The sequence below is a fragment of the Orbilia oligospora genome (assembly GCF_000225545.1).
Source record: "Orbilia oligospora ATCC 24927 unplaced genomic scaffold scaffold00083, whole genome shotgun sequence".
Taxonomy (NCBI): Eukaryota; Fungi; Ascomycota; class Orbiliomycetes; order Orbiliales; family Orbiliaceae; genus Orbilia; species Orbilia oligospora.
This window is the reverse complement of record NW_011645640.1, coordinates 856509-873181: the sequence shown is the minus strand read 5'-3', so window position 1 is coordinate 873181 and position 16673 is coordinate 856509. Positions and strand designations below refer to the sequence as shown.

At 44.6% G+C, this 16673-nt stretch overlaps 5 protein-coding genes across 5 annotated transcripts; 3 read left to right on the top strand and 2 right to left on the bottom strand.

The window, feature by feature from the left end:
- Positions 1–1804: 1804 nt before the first annotated feature.
- On the bottom strand, positions 1805–4379 carry AOL_s00083g253 (uncharacterized protein; the record flags this gene model as incomplete). Its single annotated transcript, XM_011125432.1, has 6 exons — positions 1805–2080; positions 2219–2752; positions 2821–3099; positions 3227–3610; positions 3680–4081; positions 4236–4379. The coding sequence occupies 6 exons, from the start codon at positions 4377–4379 to the stop codon at positions 1805–1807; spliced, it is 2019 nt and encodes a 672-aa protein (XP_011123734.1).
- A 2903-nt stretch (positions 4380–7282) lies between these two features.
- On the top strand, positions 7283–8053 carry AOL_s00083g252 (uncharacterized protein; the record flags this gene model as incomplete). The annotated part of the gene is made up of 2 exons (XM_011125431.1): positions 7283–7676; positions 7734–8053. The coding sequence occupies 2 exons, from the start codon at positions 7283–7285 to the stop codon at positions 8051–8053; spliced, it is 714 nt and encodes a 237-aa protein (XP_011123733.1).
- A 990-nt stretch (positions 8054–9043) lies between these two features.
- Positions 9044–10819, top strand: AOL_s00083g251 (uncharacterized protein; the record flags this gene model as incomplete). Its single annotated transcript, XM_011125430.1, has 1 exon — positions 9044–10819. One exon carries the CDS (start codon positions 9044–9046, stop codon positions 10817–10819), a length of 1776 nt encoding a protein of 591 aa, XP_011123732.1.
- Positions 10820–11240: 421 nt separating this feature from the next.
- On the bottom strand, positions 11241–12532 carry AOL_s00083g250 (uncharacterized protein; the record flags this gene model as incomplete). Its single annotated transcript, XM_011125429.1, has 2 exons — positions 11241–11712; positions 11835–12532. 2 exons carry the CDS (start codon positions 12530–12532, stop codon positions 11241–11243), a joined length of 1170 nt encoding a protein of 389 aa, XP_011123731.1.
- A 2349-nt stretch (positions 12533–14881) lies between these two features.
- Positions 14882–16237, top strand: AOL_s00083g249 (uncharacterized protein; the record flags this gene model as incomplete). The annotated part of the gene is made up of 1 exon (XM_011125428.1): positions 14882–16237. The coding sequence occupies one exon, from the start codon at positions 14882–14884 to the stop codon at positions 16235–16237; it is 1356 nt and encodes a 451-aa protein (XP_011123730.1).
- Positions 16238–16673: the final 436 nt, after the last annotated feature.

Here is a 16673-nt window from a genome sequence, read left to right as displayed (position 1 = left end):
CAATGGCGCTATCCTAGGTGCACCCTAGTTAGGGTCTCTCTCATATTTAGATTGATTGGATGTTAGACATTATTTAATCTGGTGGAGCTCCGAATAATGCATTATTCATGCAACTGGCATGTTACTATCCTAAACTCGAACAAGGATGGATTAGTTGACCCAAAGGGAATCTGCTGTGCTAAGGTATCCTCGAGCGCGAACCGGGCTACCCCAAGGCAACTAGCCATGCTCACAGCTGACATCTGATGAATTCTTTTGAATTTTTTGGTGTAACGAACGTTCGAACATTTCAGCAATCGAACCAATTCTTGAAAGAAGAACACTAGGATATGATCCTAGACGTACCCCCATATCATTAGGGAGGGATGCTATTAGGGAGGCCACTGTATAGGCTATCTTGGAGTTGCCTAGTAAAGCTTTTTACATTGCAATATTGATCGACTAGTTTCCTGTGCACAATATATATATTTGATGGCGTTCTTTGCTACCCGGAGGGGGTCACTGGAGGGTTGGATTAACAACAAGACATACGATCGAGAATCAATTAAGGATGCAATCGTATAAAAACTGTGTTCCTACCCCCTTAGCTAGCTAAGTTCTTTCCATTTATCTATTCCTGGTTGTACTTACAGTTGACTTGCAGAACAATCATAAAATCAAGGAGACTAACGTATGTACCTAATATTATAATGCGACGAAGATAATTTATATAATTGAAACCCCATGTAGATCCGCGCAATAAGATTTAGAACCGTCTTTATGTCTAGCAATTTGATACCTTTAGTTACTGCAGGTAGCTACACACCCTAAATTAGCGTATGCACCTTTTATCCAGCCTTGTAAATGTAGCTGGAGCAACTTACATGCTGGATCAATCGGCTCGATCAATAATTGAAGACCATAAGCGAAGGATTCAAAGCAAACTACGTATGTAAGGTATTAGCGGTCAGAAAAAGGAAAGAATTTTGAACTTCACACACACCGGTAATATGAGATGTCCCCCCACCATAGTTGAAAGCGGAACAATTGCAGTAAACTCGTTTATCCGCCAATCAGTAGGTGCGAAACACCCACAGTATATCATGAATGCTGCAATTGACCCCATGGTCAAGTACATCCATTTGAAAGTTTTCAATATGCGGGGGACTTCGATCCAGAAATTCGAATCCGCCTTTTCTTTTGCCGTTGCGCCCCAGGTCATATTAATGCCGAGCATGTGCGCCAATATAGCGGTATTGATGTGGAAGGAGAGGCCGGAAAAAAACACAATAAACATCTTTGGGGATTCGTCATTATATTATACGTTAGTTGAACCGAGCCATATGCATAAGCGCGGATTTCCTGCAACATTTATACTCACGGGCATCCACTTGAAGTTTTCTATGAGGGCTGCTAAAAGTGACTTCTCACCAACTCGATAGCGAAGTACAGCTAAGCTTAAGTTTCCCTATAGATAAATTTGAGCAGCAGTTTTGTAAAGGGATATTTGAGTCGTAAGCCTACCAAAAAACTAAAAACCACGACTAGGGAAAGGAAAACTTTCCAACTATCGAGGTAGAAGGAATCAAAATAGCCGTTATACCAACCAAGAAGCGTGTAGTTCAAAACGCCGAAAGGCAATCCTATTGCTATCGCATAGTAACTAAAAATATAGCCTAATACCGATATCTTGGAACAAAGTTGGATATCGCTACTGAGGAATTGTATGAAGAGCTTGCTGAATGGGCCCCACCAAAGCCAAGTACGAATAGGATTAAACACCAATTCGTTACAGCCATATGCGTACCTAGAAAATTCAATTACGTTAATACTTTTTGGAGTTGTGCGAGTCTGTTTGTGAGGCGTGATACTTTTCCCATCTCGCGAGCTCGTCGTATATCGTCAAAGATACACCCTCTTGGAAGCCTCGTAAGCCATGGTAAGTCGCAAGCCTAACCACATTTCCAGCTACCTGTAACCGAAGTGCCATATCGAAATCTTCTGATACATGGGATTCACTCCAGTAGTATTCTCTATTTTCAGACCGAAAGGCCACGCTCTGGACTGCTTGCCAACGAAGGAAAGCGTTGTGTCCCACGAACTAGATGTTAACATTTGGAATATTCCGAGTTAGTTCCTTTTGCCTTTTAGAGTACTTGGGTACATTTAATATCTACTTAAGTAGTCCCCAAGCATTTGATTTTGGACAGGGTTTCACGTCGAGGGCCGATCAACTTACCGGTGCAACATCTCCAGACCCACAAACGAACCTTATTGCTGAGTATATAAGATTTGTGAAATAGGTAATCCCATTCTCAAAGTAATCTTCCACCACCTGCATAACTCCAGCACTATGTTGGATTATAGCGACCTCCGGGCATAAGAACATTTCGGCTGCCCCGTATATCAGACAGTCTGCTGGCACTCTGGTATCGCTATCGACGATCAAAATAATTTCCCCAACTCTGATATTCCCAGAAGCCCATGCCCGTTTATCCTCCTCGATGACCCTTTCTAACGCCGTAGTATACAAATCATCTATCTCTTTACTGGATAGAAGTTCGTTTCTCTCTTTATGCCTTGCGTCAATCAACTCGTTAAGAATGTCTTCGGTTTTATTGGAGATTTCAAGACCAAAATTCATATTGGAAGCTTTCTTAAATTTTCCTGCCCGAAGGTATCCATTCTCTCCGTGTTTTGGTCTCGCCACCCACCCGATGCCATTGTCCCGGTAGAACTCTTTCCTCTCTTCAGCAAGTGCCGAGTCAATCAACTATTCAAATTTATTGTCAGAGTTAAAACTTCGCAAGTTTATCTTGAAACCATGTTCCTAGAACCTACCTGCATCCCATCATCGTTGACAAAAATATTCGCAGTCCCACCGTGAAGTTCGTAGTGTGATACGGCTTGCTTCAAACTATGAATTGTGGGCTGCAAGACCGTTTGCAAGGATTCTTTATATACCGGCATTTGTATTGTTATATGAGGGGGTTGAAATCCTTTCCGGAAAGCTTGATCTAACGATGGAGATCTTGCAGAATAAAACCGAGAATTCGTCGTGGTAGACCGAACTGGCCCAACGAGCTGGCATATATCGGTGACTATGATAATGAAGAAGAACTATACAGAACAGAAATATATATTAGACAATATATATATTGAGATAGAAGCGTTATCTTAAGTTTTGTATCCAATCCCAATAGGTTCGTGAATTCAGTAGACTGATTAACTAGGAGTAATTACATACCAGAGCCAACGATCCAGAAAACGGCAACGTCACAGCGAGAGCCAACCGAATATATTGACCATCAATAGCGGTTTCTACGACTAGTGTACGCAGAGCACCACCAAATAGTAGGGCTGTCATAATAAATACTGCGACTCCTGTGTATATAGAGCTCGTGTAAATGGTCGGGCGATCAAATGGCTCTGCCGCGGTTTTCTCGATATCAAGATTTTCGACTTTTGCCTCCTTCGTTCCTTCAATAGCTGGCATATCGGAGCTTTCGACCTGCCACGGTAGTTTGGAAGTTGAAGCGCTTCGTATGGAGTATACCGATGTCCTGGATGATCTTGACTCGAGAACCGCTGAGCTAGTGTGCAACCGACCTGTCAAATCTTGGCCCCATAGCTGAGCATGTCCTGTAAGTACTAAACCACTTTAATACGCTTCGTCAGCTTGGTGGAGATGAAAACGTACCAGGGACATCATCTTTATGTTTATTTGCTCCGCATGCTTGAAAATCGTCCTCGTATTATCGTGCCACAGTAAAACCGCCCTCTCTTGTCGCAGGAAACAAACATACTGGAACCTCCTCACGGTTATATCTGTCGAATCTATGATCTTATCCAACGATTCCAGAACTTGTACTTGGACCCCTTCTCTTGGGAATACTAACTCAGCATCCCCCTCTGCTATTGTTCGGAATACAAATTCTGTAATTTTAGATCTCATCAAAAATGCAACTTTTACGTCAAGTTTTTTAACCGCTTCGAGGACCCTTGTATCGGCGGGTACCGGTTCTATGGCGTATTCATACGGACGTATTCGAACACACACCGAGGGTACTGCCCCAGGTCCCGTATTTGTCCATTGACTCGACTTAAATCATTGGTATATATGGTTTGCGATCTGCAATAGTATGTAAATCTTATCAGTTCAAGTCCATCATGTCGTCCCTTAAACGTCCTAGTTCTCAGAGCTAGAGCAAGACTACTTTTCAGATATAAGTTAACCAAACTCGAATGAAACGTACCAGTTGGGAATTTTCTGTGCTTCTTTGGAATTTCAAGATACTAGGAGTTTCAGAACCTTCTGTGGAGCTTGAATGGGATTGTATAGAACCGCCAGAATTAGATACGTTAGCAGTCACTGAGGTTGGTACTGGAAGAGTCTCCATATTTCTGCAAGTCTCTTCCATGTACACTAAGTTTTATTGATATTGGATGGCTATATCACTTGAATTATTCCACATTGGCTTCATTCAAATCCCTTTAAATTATAAATCCACGCAACGAAGCAATTACGATCCATGCCCCTATTTTGAACTCAAACCCCGATCCCTGTAGCCACGAATAGAGATATCTACACACTGATAGGCCATAGTACTACCATTCATTCCATTTCTTTCGCGCGAAGTTTTCAAAACAGCAAATATGATTTCTAACCTCAGCTAAATGCCGTGGGCCGTAAGCGGCATGAAGTCTCAGTTTCGGAATAGATAAGCTTCATCTCCTCTATTGGCGATGTGGTTTCTAGAATGAAATTTTTGATAGAACTCGGTATTGCGTATCCCGTTGGGTTGGTGGCTTCCGCGTGTAAGTGTACTAGAAAGCCGTTGGCTAAAATTGCCATACCAAGTCAACTAATTCTATCTGTTTCGATCCTAGTTCGAGTTCAAGTACGGAGGTTACTTAATCTGCCTTAACTATCTTAAATTCCGGAAACTGCTCTCTCGGAAGTTCGTGGGGGCAATTCGAATTAGGGGCCATGCATGGGGCTCTGGGGACCCCTGGGGCCACCAGTATAGAACGAAGGACCGGATGGGGGGACCGAATGGTTGGGTTTCATGGGGCAATGTAGCAATGTAGCACAAAATACTTAGAAAAGGCGTACTATATTAAAACTCACCTCAGTTCAGGGATCTGCATTGCGTGCTAAAGAAAGACACCGGTTAGCAGCCTTGAATCTCGAAGCCCATAAACCATGCCAACATGTTTGGCCAACGTGATTCATGCCAGTGCGTATACCTGAACAAATAAAGCACAAACCTTGTAAAATAGTTGCTAATTGGTGTTATGCATTAAAATAAACCTAGAAGTTTAACAATGCAATGTAAAGAAAATTCTTTCACAATATTTCCGGTTAACATCCCTTGAGTATACCCTTGCATGTGCAACCGCCTCAGCCGTAGAATCCAAGTCAGCCTTTTGATACCGCGAGATATCACGATAATGCGGCCCGAGCCACCAGTAGTCTCCCTCCCGATGGGAGCATGTAAATACATATTCCCTAACCGTCCCCTGTCAATGGAATCAATATCCTCGAGAGGATCCTAGGAATATGCATTAAAGCCGAAAAGCTTGCATAACTATGCCCGCCATGTGTCTTTGCTGTTGTGTAACCGCCAAAAAAAACCATATCAGCCGAACCGTTGTACCACAACACCCCCGGCTCGAGTCATTGAAGAGGCTGGAGAGCTGATCCGGTTTTAAAATTTTCTCTTAAGCTCTTTATCTTGTTCAAAATTGTCCTTTCGCAACCATATAGCGGCCTATCCGTCGGCTGCGAAGCAACTACCAATTAGCTCAATCCGGGATATCAGCGTCCATGACTGGCCCGCATGAGCTCAGATTGCTATGCATCAAATGTCTTAACATTTGTGTAACGTTTTGACGAAGACTTGTTTTGCTAGAATACTCTCAATCGCACCACCTGCGAATGCGATAACTATGCAGCTCTTTACGCGTACGGACATTTGTCTCGAACGGATCGGCTATCGGGATCCCGTTTATTTAAAATACCAAACGGCTAATCACGATGGCTGTTAATATTGATCAATCGATATTTGATATCTCCGAGCTGACAATACCACTGCAATGCCAACACCCAACGGCCATATCTCGGGAAGCCCGACCCGATATCAGCATCAATGGTTTCAAAATCAACCATCTTCCTCCTATAGACCTTAGTGCTAATTATAGAACTAAACGAGGAGTGCCTAGTCAATTCCTGTCGATCAAGCTGGAACCGATCGAGACTCGACTTATCACGGTCATTGCAACGGGCTATCTGGCGCAAACTACAACAACGGTTTGCGTTGTTGCGACAGCATTGACGGGAATTGTATGGTTTTGCAGACTAGAAGGACTGCCTGGTCTCCAATCCGACTTGGGCATACCAGTACTATAAAATAAATTAAATGCTGTGTTTCTAATGGAGTGGTTTACAAAGAAAAAAAATAGTCACCTCTATCCCACGAAATTTCAGGTTCATGATAACCGATCCTGGAAATACCTGAAAACCAGGAAGAAACTCCTAGTCCAAGGTACAAGGTAAGTCTTGTACCCTTTGTTCAACATACAAGTGCAAAAACTCATAATAGTCCATGATACCCTAGCAACTTAAACGGGGGTATCGAGTACGCCAACATATTTTCATCCCTCTACTATATTTTCAGATTAGTCGTTTAAGGCTCGAGGTCCAAGAAAAATGTCTGCGCAGAGTCAATTAGCCCCCCAGACTCAGAGAAGTGAATTCAAAAGCTATAGGCTTCGAGGGGTATACCCACAGCCGTGGTTGCATGACAAGAAGGTGTTTAAATTACCCTTGATTTTAAATGTGTCATTCATTAAAAAATGCAACCGAATATCTAATACTTAGTAATCTTCCTTTGAGGGCATATATAGACAAATCACACACGAAATAGCAGCTTAATAATATACGGTTTCTTTCTCGCCGGCCTTTTGGTCAGCGGATACTTATGCTTTGATGGGTTTCGCAAAGCCAAACGTCATGAAGTTCGTCGACTGTCTAAACCCCTCTAACTAGTTAAGAAGTTGATACAGGAAACTAAAAAATGTATTTCGAATTTCCATAGTATTGTTTGGTTTTAGACGACAGCTTCCATACAATAGACACAAATGTCTGGCAGAAAGAGATCCAGATCGATGGATTTGAGTAAGTAAATTACCCAAAACACTACGAATCCTTCCCAGCTTATAAAAAGAAAGAATTGGATCTTTCGACTGGACTACAAACGATGAAGCAAATGCATACACATCCTCAAACGGCCTTGTCATCATGCCCACCCTCACAAACCTCACGACGTCTATATCAAACTCCCAAATAAACGATGGTTATAATCTCAATCTCACCGCCACGGGCCTTTGCACAAGCCCTCGTAATGCTTCATGCGCAACATTTAGCAATTCCACTACAGGGAATATCATAAACCCCGTCCGATCTGCGAGACTTTCCACGAAACTATCGAAAGAGATTAAATACGGAAGAGTCGAAGTAACTGCGAAAATGCCGGCGGGAGATTGGATCTTGTCGTCTATGAGGTTAATTCCCGCAAATAATACTTATGGCGAGTGGCCGAGAAGCGGATCAATAGATATCATGCAATTGCGAGGGAATGATAAAACTTACCCGGCCGGGGGACGCGATATCTTCACTTCAACACTACACTGGGGTAATTACCCCATAGGTTATACCTTTCGTCGTCTGAACGCTGATATATAAGAACTAGGTGTCTCCCGTCTCGCGGACAGATTCTGGAAAACCACTCGCGGTCGCCAAATCCGTCACACTGACTTTACGAAAGGATTTCACACCTTTGGCATCGAATGGACGAAAGACTATATATTCACCTACCATAACGGACGCACATATTCGGTTCTCTGGGTCGGGTTCCTGCAACAGTCGCTATGGAATTTGGGACAATTCTCAAATAACGGGACCTTACATCCAAACCCTTGGGCGGGATCCGGGAACAATAATGCGCCGTTTGATCAGCCGTTTTATCTTTCGTTGAGTGTTCAGGTTGGGGCAACTAGTAAGATTACCTAGTACTACCCTTATCAAAATGAATTAGTAGAATTTCTCAGTATTGGAGGATAATGTTGTCTAACGAATTATATTTTCGTGGAATTTAGATGGCTATTTCCCCGATAGCCGCATACACAAACCATGGATCGATGCCAGCCCGCGTGCAGCTGCTGACTTCTGGGGCGCAGCAGATAGCTGGTATCCGACATGGGGAAATGGCGAAGATCGAGCAATGGTAGTTCGGAATGTGAAAATGTGGCAGGAAGGTAAATGCTGAAGAGCTTAAGAGCTAGTCGGGCCATTGCAATCAATCGTTGCTAGATCTATAAATAGATGTTATACAATGAGGATATATGCTTGGATACATACTTACTACGTATACAAACCCCAACAAGTCGCAAAGGGTAAGGCAAATATTTTTTTATTTTTATTTTATGAGTAAAATTCAAGCTCATGTGCTACTCGCAAACTGTAATAGAAAATGATAGAAAATAAGATACCTAAGAGCGTATATAGTTACACCAATAACTGCACATGTGGTCTCGCTAAATCTTAAAATGTATGCCCAGGTGGATCTGTGGAATTTGAACGTCGGCTTTCCAGCCCGTACGAAGATTAATCAGTAGAATTTTCTGTTCCCAATGGAAGGTAGCTATTGCCTTACCCCGCTAGAGACCAATATCATGTACACAAAGATATTGCATAAAAGATGTCCTTATAACGCTGGTATCTCCTGACCCGGCCTGGCGAGCTGGGCACCTCTTGGTCTCCAGTCCTCTAAGCTACTTTCGATCGTAGCACAGGCCTAACCGCTGAATTCGGCCTACGGCACCAAACTTGACCGATCGGTTCATTCCTAGCAGCCGTTTTATCGGGGCTTAATTTGAACGCTTTCAGCACCGAAGCATGACGTTATGTTAGGGAACACATGCAACTTCATGCTATAAAAAGGCATGCATGGCGGATGTCGCCGAAGTAAATATATTAAAATATATACATATATATATCACAATGAATAGGCTACTCCAAAAAACGAGTTCATCTGGTCTATTAAAGTCAGTGTCAGCATCAAGAAATCCGCTGTCGAATTGCTTCTTAATCAACGTTCATCGGTGTATCGGACGACCTAAGACTGAAGTTCAAGGACCAAGACCGAGACTATTTGCAACTTGTTGCATCTCGAACCAACAACACAGAAACCAGGAACATCTGACCAAAAGCGATTTCCGTTCCGAAAAGACATCCCTTAACATGGCCTCTCAAAAGCCAGTCCTAATAGCCGGCGCAGGCCCCACGGGTCTAATGGCTGCCCTCTGGCTAACTAATTTGGGGACCCCGTTCCGAATCGTCGACAAACACGCTTTAGCCGCGGACACATCACGAGCAACTGTAGTCCACGCCCGAACACTTGAATACTATCGCATGCTCGGACTCTCAGAACGGGCCGTATCTGAAGGACGAGTCGTCAAAAATATGGCATTCTTTGGGAACTTGAAAGAAATCGTACGGCGCGAATTTAATAGTATCGGCCGTGGGAAATCAAAGTTCCCTTTTGTACTTGCATATCCGCAGGACCTAAACGAACGGATGTTAATTAAAGAATTGGAAAAAAGAGGAGTAAATGTTGAAAGGGACGTTGAAGTCACAAGCCTATCACAGAATGATGAATATGCAACTGTGACATTGAAGAATAAACAAGGGGAAGAAGAAAAATTCGAGGCATCCTATGTACTCGGATGCGATGGAGGGCATTCAGTTGTCAGGGCTCATACCAATATCAAGAGTACACCAGGGGCTTATGCTCAAAGATTTTTTGTGGCAGACGTTGAAGGAGAGGTGTCTGTTGGACTAGAAAATGTCAACATCTGCTTCAACGCCAACGACTTTTGTTTGCTCTTCGCAATGCCTAACGGGAGAATCAGGCTTGCGGGATGGGCCCCAGAGGAGTCGGTTAATCGGGAATTTAGTTTCTCAGATGTGGAAGAATCCGTGAAAAAGAATACTGGGGCAGTAGTCAGCAAAGTTCACTGGTTCTCCACATATACGGTCTATCACGGAGTGGCTGAAACGTTCAGAGATCGAAGGGTGTTTATTTGTGGAGACGCAGCTCACGTTCACAGCCCTGTCGGCGGACAAGGCATGAACACCGGTCTCGGGGATGCTACTAACATATCATGGAAGATCGCTGCCGTACTAGCAGGAAAAGCCAACCCTGACATCCTAGACACATACCAGAGCGAGCGACGGCCTTTTGCCGAGCGCCTTGTGAACACCACGGATAAATCCTTTTCCATTGCTACCGACAGAGGCTTTACTGGGTGGGTATGGCGTACTTTGGTCATGGGAAATGTTGCTCCTCTGATCTTCCGTCTCGGGTTACTCGACAATACGTTGTTTGAAACAATTTCACAGATAAGAATAGAGTACAGGGATAGTGCCATAAGCAACGGTAACCATATCTCCAACCTATACGCCGGAGATCGGCTTCCTTGGGTTAGTTTCGACGATACCGGAGTAGACAACTTTGATCCGCTAGGTGGTCTAAATTGGCAAATCCACGTTTATGGTGACTTGAGCGACAATGTTAAGGTGTTTGGTCAAGAGAGGGGCCTTAAAATTAGCAACTTTCCTTACAATAATGAAGTGAAAGCGAAAGGAATATCTAAGGATTGTGTTATATTAGTACGTCCGGACGGGTACATTGGACAGCTTGTTGAAGGATCTTCAAGCGACCACATCGATAGATTACGAGTATTCATGGATAAGTGGGGAATCAAAGCATTTTAATGGATCTCCTATCTTCGCTAGCTAAAATGTAATTAATTGCGGGATGATATTATCCTGCAGTTAACCGAAAACGTAGTTGAGAGTATATGGAAGAGGCAATATGTATACCACAACTGGTTGTAAGAATGGAGAGGGGTGGTCTCGGCATAAAGGCTCCAGACAAAAAAAGAAGAATAATACATGGCGACTCGAGGGAGTCTTTTGAGAAGAATAACCGGGTTTAGGATCGGAGGAAAATATCAACGAAAACGAGTATCGGAATGTGAATGCCATGTTAACAGGGCGTGTATTTAAAGCAGGAAAACGAGGCGAGGTGTTGAAGAGTGTCGAGGAGCTTGTAGTGGGAACAAAGGACAGAAGAGTTGTAGAGATATGCGAATACGAGAATCATAGCCGCAACTACGGCAAAATAGCCAAGTACTTAGTTGATGTTGAGGCGGCCAAGCGTGGAGTGAGAGAGAGGTGGAACCGGCGGCGGGGGCGGGGTTTGTCCGTAAATCTCATGCACGGGCCGTCTATGGATATCGATGAGAGTCCTCTCAAAGTTGTGGATGATATTCGCGACGTCTGTGACGACACGAGTAACTGGCATATCACCCCCAGTAGAAGTACTCCCTTCTCCGGATCCGGTAGCCGGGGACTCCCGAACCACGAGTGGCTCAAGTGTATTCAACCAGCCCTCCATCTTATTCTTTGTGATAATTAACACATCCCTCATCCGATTTATAGCATCGCCATCCTTCTTCATGCATACTTTCGCTTCGTCGGCGTAACCATTTACTTTCCGAATAATAGCCACTAGTCGCCTACACTCTTCGTTTCGATTGCAAAGCTGAACTTCAAGGAGCCCGTTCCTTTCCTTCAACTCTCCAATTACAGCAAAACAATGCGAACTAACATAAAAGAGAGTTTCGATATTAGTAAGCAGCCCAATACGTCGCAATCATATTTTTAATCGATTGCATAGTTTACCAAGACTTCTAGGAACAACGATAGAAATGGACGTAGTGCTTACAGATTGGCTTGTAACAGCTGTCGTTGGCTCTGAGGTTGAAATCCACCTGGGGATAGGGTGATACCATGGTAAACGCCGGGGCCCTGAGATGAAGGGCCAGCAGCAGCAGCAGCAGCAGCATGTTGGTTTGCTGCTAAGATCGTGTTTGCTGGAGGCAGTGGTGCTTCTAATTGCGAAGCGATCTCTCGAGCACGGCTGCTTTCACTACAGGGCTTTTTGGCATCTTGCTGGCTTGTAGGTGAAAGACTTGGGCCTCTTCTTTTTCCAAGCGGAAGAGCGGGAGGGCGGAAGTCCAAACTTCCCTCGTCCTGGACGGAGCCCTCTGCATCAAGTTCATCGTCGTGGGTTTGGGCTTGACCTTCGATGCTTTCGTTACCCAGGCTAAAACTTGAGGACAGGGAGGGGTCGAAAGCCAAGGATCCAGGGTTATAACCCTGCGTTACCTCGCCCTCGCCAAAACCGTCTGTGGAATGTTCGCTTCCATATTGAAGGGCAGCCTGGGCTAGCTGTCGGCTTGACTCACCAGGTTTGTAGGTGGGAAAGACATTTTGTGGAGGAAGTTTGCTATGACGTAGGGAGTCCGACGAGCCCCCATCCCCTAAAGGTTCGGGGGCCCTGGAAACAAGGTGGCTTTGGTTCAGGGCAGAGGAATTTGGGTTGGTGGAAGCTAGTGGGTCTCTGGGAGGGACAGATGACATTTTGCATAAAATGGTTTTATTCCCTGGAGAAATGTGGAAAGAGACGATGAAGCTAGACAGATCCACTTGGTGGAGTTATGGGAATGATGATTATGATGATGATTTGATGGTGATATGATGATGATTATGATGATGGAAGGTGGGTGATGGGTGAAGTGGAAGTGCCTGGAAGATGGCTGTCTTTGGGAGCCCAAAACGAATACAACTGAACATTGACCTGGGTATCTATTCGTTTATCTCCTAGTTCTCGCCCAATCGGGGTGGAGAGGGGAGCTATGGGGGCGCCCAGAGACGGCATCACAAGGGAAACGACTTTAGGAGGGCGTACGGCGCACATTCACACCACCAATCACGACTCAACTATTATATTAGGCACTTAAGTAAGTATTGCTGTAACTTCCCTAGAGTAAACCTGCCGTTTTTTGTGATGGTACACCCTGTCTTAGACTATTGTAAGGTGACCCTGTAAGTCAAGCAATCAAGATATTTGTTGATATATAAATGCATGAACGGTTTAAAGATTATCTTAGAAACCATAAAACCCTAGCCACAACCCCCCCCTAGCAGGAGATACCTAGGTGCTTGGTATTATCCGTAGCTGTAGAGGCCTTTGCTCTCAAACGGTACAAATTCCCCATCAGTCTTATATTCAATACCGTTCGAATCAGAATCACTAGCAAATTTGCAAATTTCGGTCTCTTGTGCTGTTCTGGTCCAGATCGAATGTTGGAATATACATCATCTCGAAAAGAAATCGCAATTAATATGTTGGCACTGTATCAACGGACCCCCTTCTTCTAACACAGTATTTAGTCTAATTAAAAGGGCACTTCCTGATCGATTCACAACGTATACTTATATAGATGTTTGATAGACTGTGCATGTGAGCTATGTATTCTGGCCTCGGGCAAAGAGAGAGACGGAGAGAAAAATGCAACAAGAAAATGTGTTGCAGCCAAGAATCGATATTCAAAAGCAATTAAATACGAACAAATGCAAGATTATCGGGAAACTGCAGCGTTTGATACAAACCGATATTCAGCCTTGTCAACTTCCTGTTTAGGCTGCCACATACAAAGCCCTTGTGTGTTCGATCGATATCGGATTTCGGCCCAGGCTATATGTTCTGACCAGAGCTCTTATCATTAAGTACAGATGTCGTATTTTCTTAGGTACTAGTACTCGACGATCCGGAGTAGTTTTGTATGCCAATGCTGCCTTTGTCGCAATTTAGGCCGACGACCCAATAAGGGCAAATAGTCCCATTGATTGCGTTTTCGGCCAGCAACATTCCAGTTAACCCCGCCTTGCCTTGTTCCAGCCGAGCAACGGTTACAGTACATCTACTATGTAATGCCACCATGGTACCTACCTAGGGAAGTACCTACTGTACTATTGTACTTCCTTCTGACTGAACGAAATGTGATGTAATCTTTGTAATGTTTGACCAGGTCCAAGACAACGAGGATTAATATATTATAATACTATGACAATGCAATGCTTACAAGAAACATTGAGGCAAAGGCAGTACTTACAGCGCAGCGACCGAAGCCCATGGATGCTTATATATTACTGTATAATACAGGTATATATATCTGGTTCTGACAGCTGAAATGTCTACACACATGTTCTTACCCACGTAGACGGCGATACCACTGAGCACGAGACATACTGTGTATGCACATATGAGGGAACCCCTGTACTGTTTTTCCGTCCGTTCAGCCGTAGGCATGTGGTTCGACTCGAGGGATCAAAGATGCACGAATGCGCCCTTTGAGGCCTCTTGGCACTGCGGCTGAGGCTGCCATCGTGAAATGAATACTATAACGGACCTAGTCTCTTTTGGGTCTCTCCCCGGCTTGATCGTGAAATGAAGCCCCACAAGGCCTCATATCGACCAGCCCAGTCCCTGGCCTGCCAACAGCGGCCAACGAATTAAATGCGCTGAACAAACGAAACTTCCATTTGGTGGAGTCCCTCGAGACTGATGCTGGCGTCCTCATTACCCGACGAATTGGTCAGTCAAAAGTGTGGTCTAGCCCAAAAAACTCCGCCGATAGAAATTTCTCCTTCTCCTTTCTCCCCTTCGTCTCAACTTTTTATCTTTCTTTTTCAAAGTCAGGCCCCATCTCTCTTATTAAGACCTTGTGCTGGTTCAACCAGATTCTTTCCAAGTTTTCTTCAATTCTGGTGTAACCGATATCGCAATCCGAGGACAAAATAGGAGTTGATCGATCTTGGTATTCAATTTCTCCGCCCTTATTCGCACTAATCCGACCTTCTTTTCTCGTTTGCGAACAAAAAAGAGACCCTCTACCACTTAAGGGGTAGACATATATCACCGTAATAATGATCTCCTTAAGGCTTTGGCTAGTATCTTTACTACTGGCGCTTCCGTTGTATACATATTCTCTCAATCACAAGCCGAACCGACCTGTGGAGGATGTCTTCGAGAAACGCGATCTTGAGGAAGCAAAGAAAGATATCGAGAAGCGACAGCAGATTGCCACCGACCCAGAGGTTCTTGCCAGTGTCAGCTCTGTTCTTCTATCAGTCTCCGAAGTTATCAGATCCCTCACCGAAAACCCAGGACTTTTCACTGCAAATATCGATGAAATCGAGGCATCTCTTTCCTCAGTGATTCTTTCCGTTTCATCCGACCTGTTCCCAATCCTTACCGACAACAACACCCCGACCCCAACTCCGACCCCGACCCCAACCCCAACCCCGACTCCATCTGATGAGTCAGTCTCTTCAACCTCAACGGAAGAGGAATCTACAACTTCTGAGGAAGCGTCCACAACCTCAGACTCAGGCGAACAATCAACAACTGAACCCCCACTTTCGACTGGAACCCCTGGTCAGGTTATCACTGACGGAACTAGAACCGGTACCGTCGGAGATGATGGAACAACTAGATTCTGTTCTGCATCCTCTTACCTTTGCCCTGCATCTGTAGAATACGGCTGCTGCAGAGATGGATACGCATGCGGTCTTACCGCCTGTACCCCATCTGCTATCGTCAACGACCCTAGCTCAAGAACATTTGGCAGCTTTACAGCCACTGGCGGCGGCTCCGATCCAACAAATACTGATGCGACCTTCTCTTTCGACCCGGTCACTTCAAAGGGAGGAGCCGTGACAACTGGAGGCGTCAACAAAGGCAACAACGATGACAACGACGACGATGATAAAGGGCTCTCAGGTGCTGCCATCGGTGGTATCGTTGGTGGTGTTGTTGGTGGAATCGCTATAGTTGCTGCTGCTATCGTTTGGTACTGCCTTGCTAAGCGCAAGTCTACGCCAACCACACCACTCGATGGCCCCAAGACCACCGGACCAACAGAGGCGTATACTGGTGGCCCAATCCCCCCCCAACCACAGATGGCTCAATATGCCCAGCAGCCAGACCCCAGATATCAATCCCCTCCACCACAGCACCAAGCCCCTACTGGATATTATCAACCACAGGGACAGCAACAAGGCGCATATCCACCATACGGTCAGAATGTTTCGGAACTCGGTGGCGCTGCTATGCCTTATGGTCACAAGGGGGTTGAGCAACCACCACAGGGTATTCAAGAAGCACCAGCAAATCAAATCAGCAGCCCACAATCTCCTCCGCCGCATCAGGAAAACCAAGCAGCCGGTGGATATGGTGGCTTCAAAGGTCCGAGTGGCCCTGTTTACGAACTTGGAAACTAAAGACAAAGGACGATTGCTTCTGTTTGAACATATGCAAATACCTACAAAATAATAATACCCCCATATGGAAAAAGAAAGTTTAGCGAGAGTCGCTAGGATCGGCCTTGCCCTCTCGAATACCATTCCTTTGTTTTTTCTACAGTTTATTTTAATTTTTTATTCCCCTTTCATGATATATATTAGCATTTTCCAGTATCGGTGTGTATGCGTTTGGATGTCATCTTGTGTTTGTTTTCACTTCTTTTCTAGCATTTAGTGTTTCATGAGTTCGTTTCATTCTTACCCTGATGTCTCAGCGTACGGCTTCAATATGACTTGTAGTATCAGATATACTTTTGTATCCAAATATAGCTTCTCGGACAAAATTAAATACGCTGTGTCTTAATCTACCCATCTAGTGTTATAGTTTCAAGGCAGGCCCAAACGTCTGCCTGCC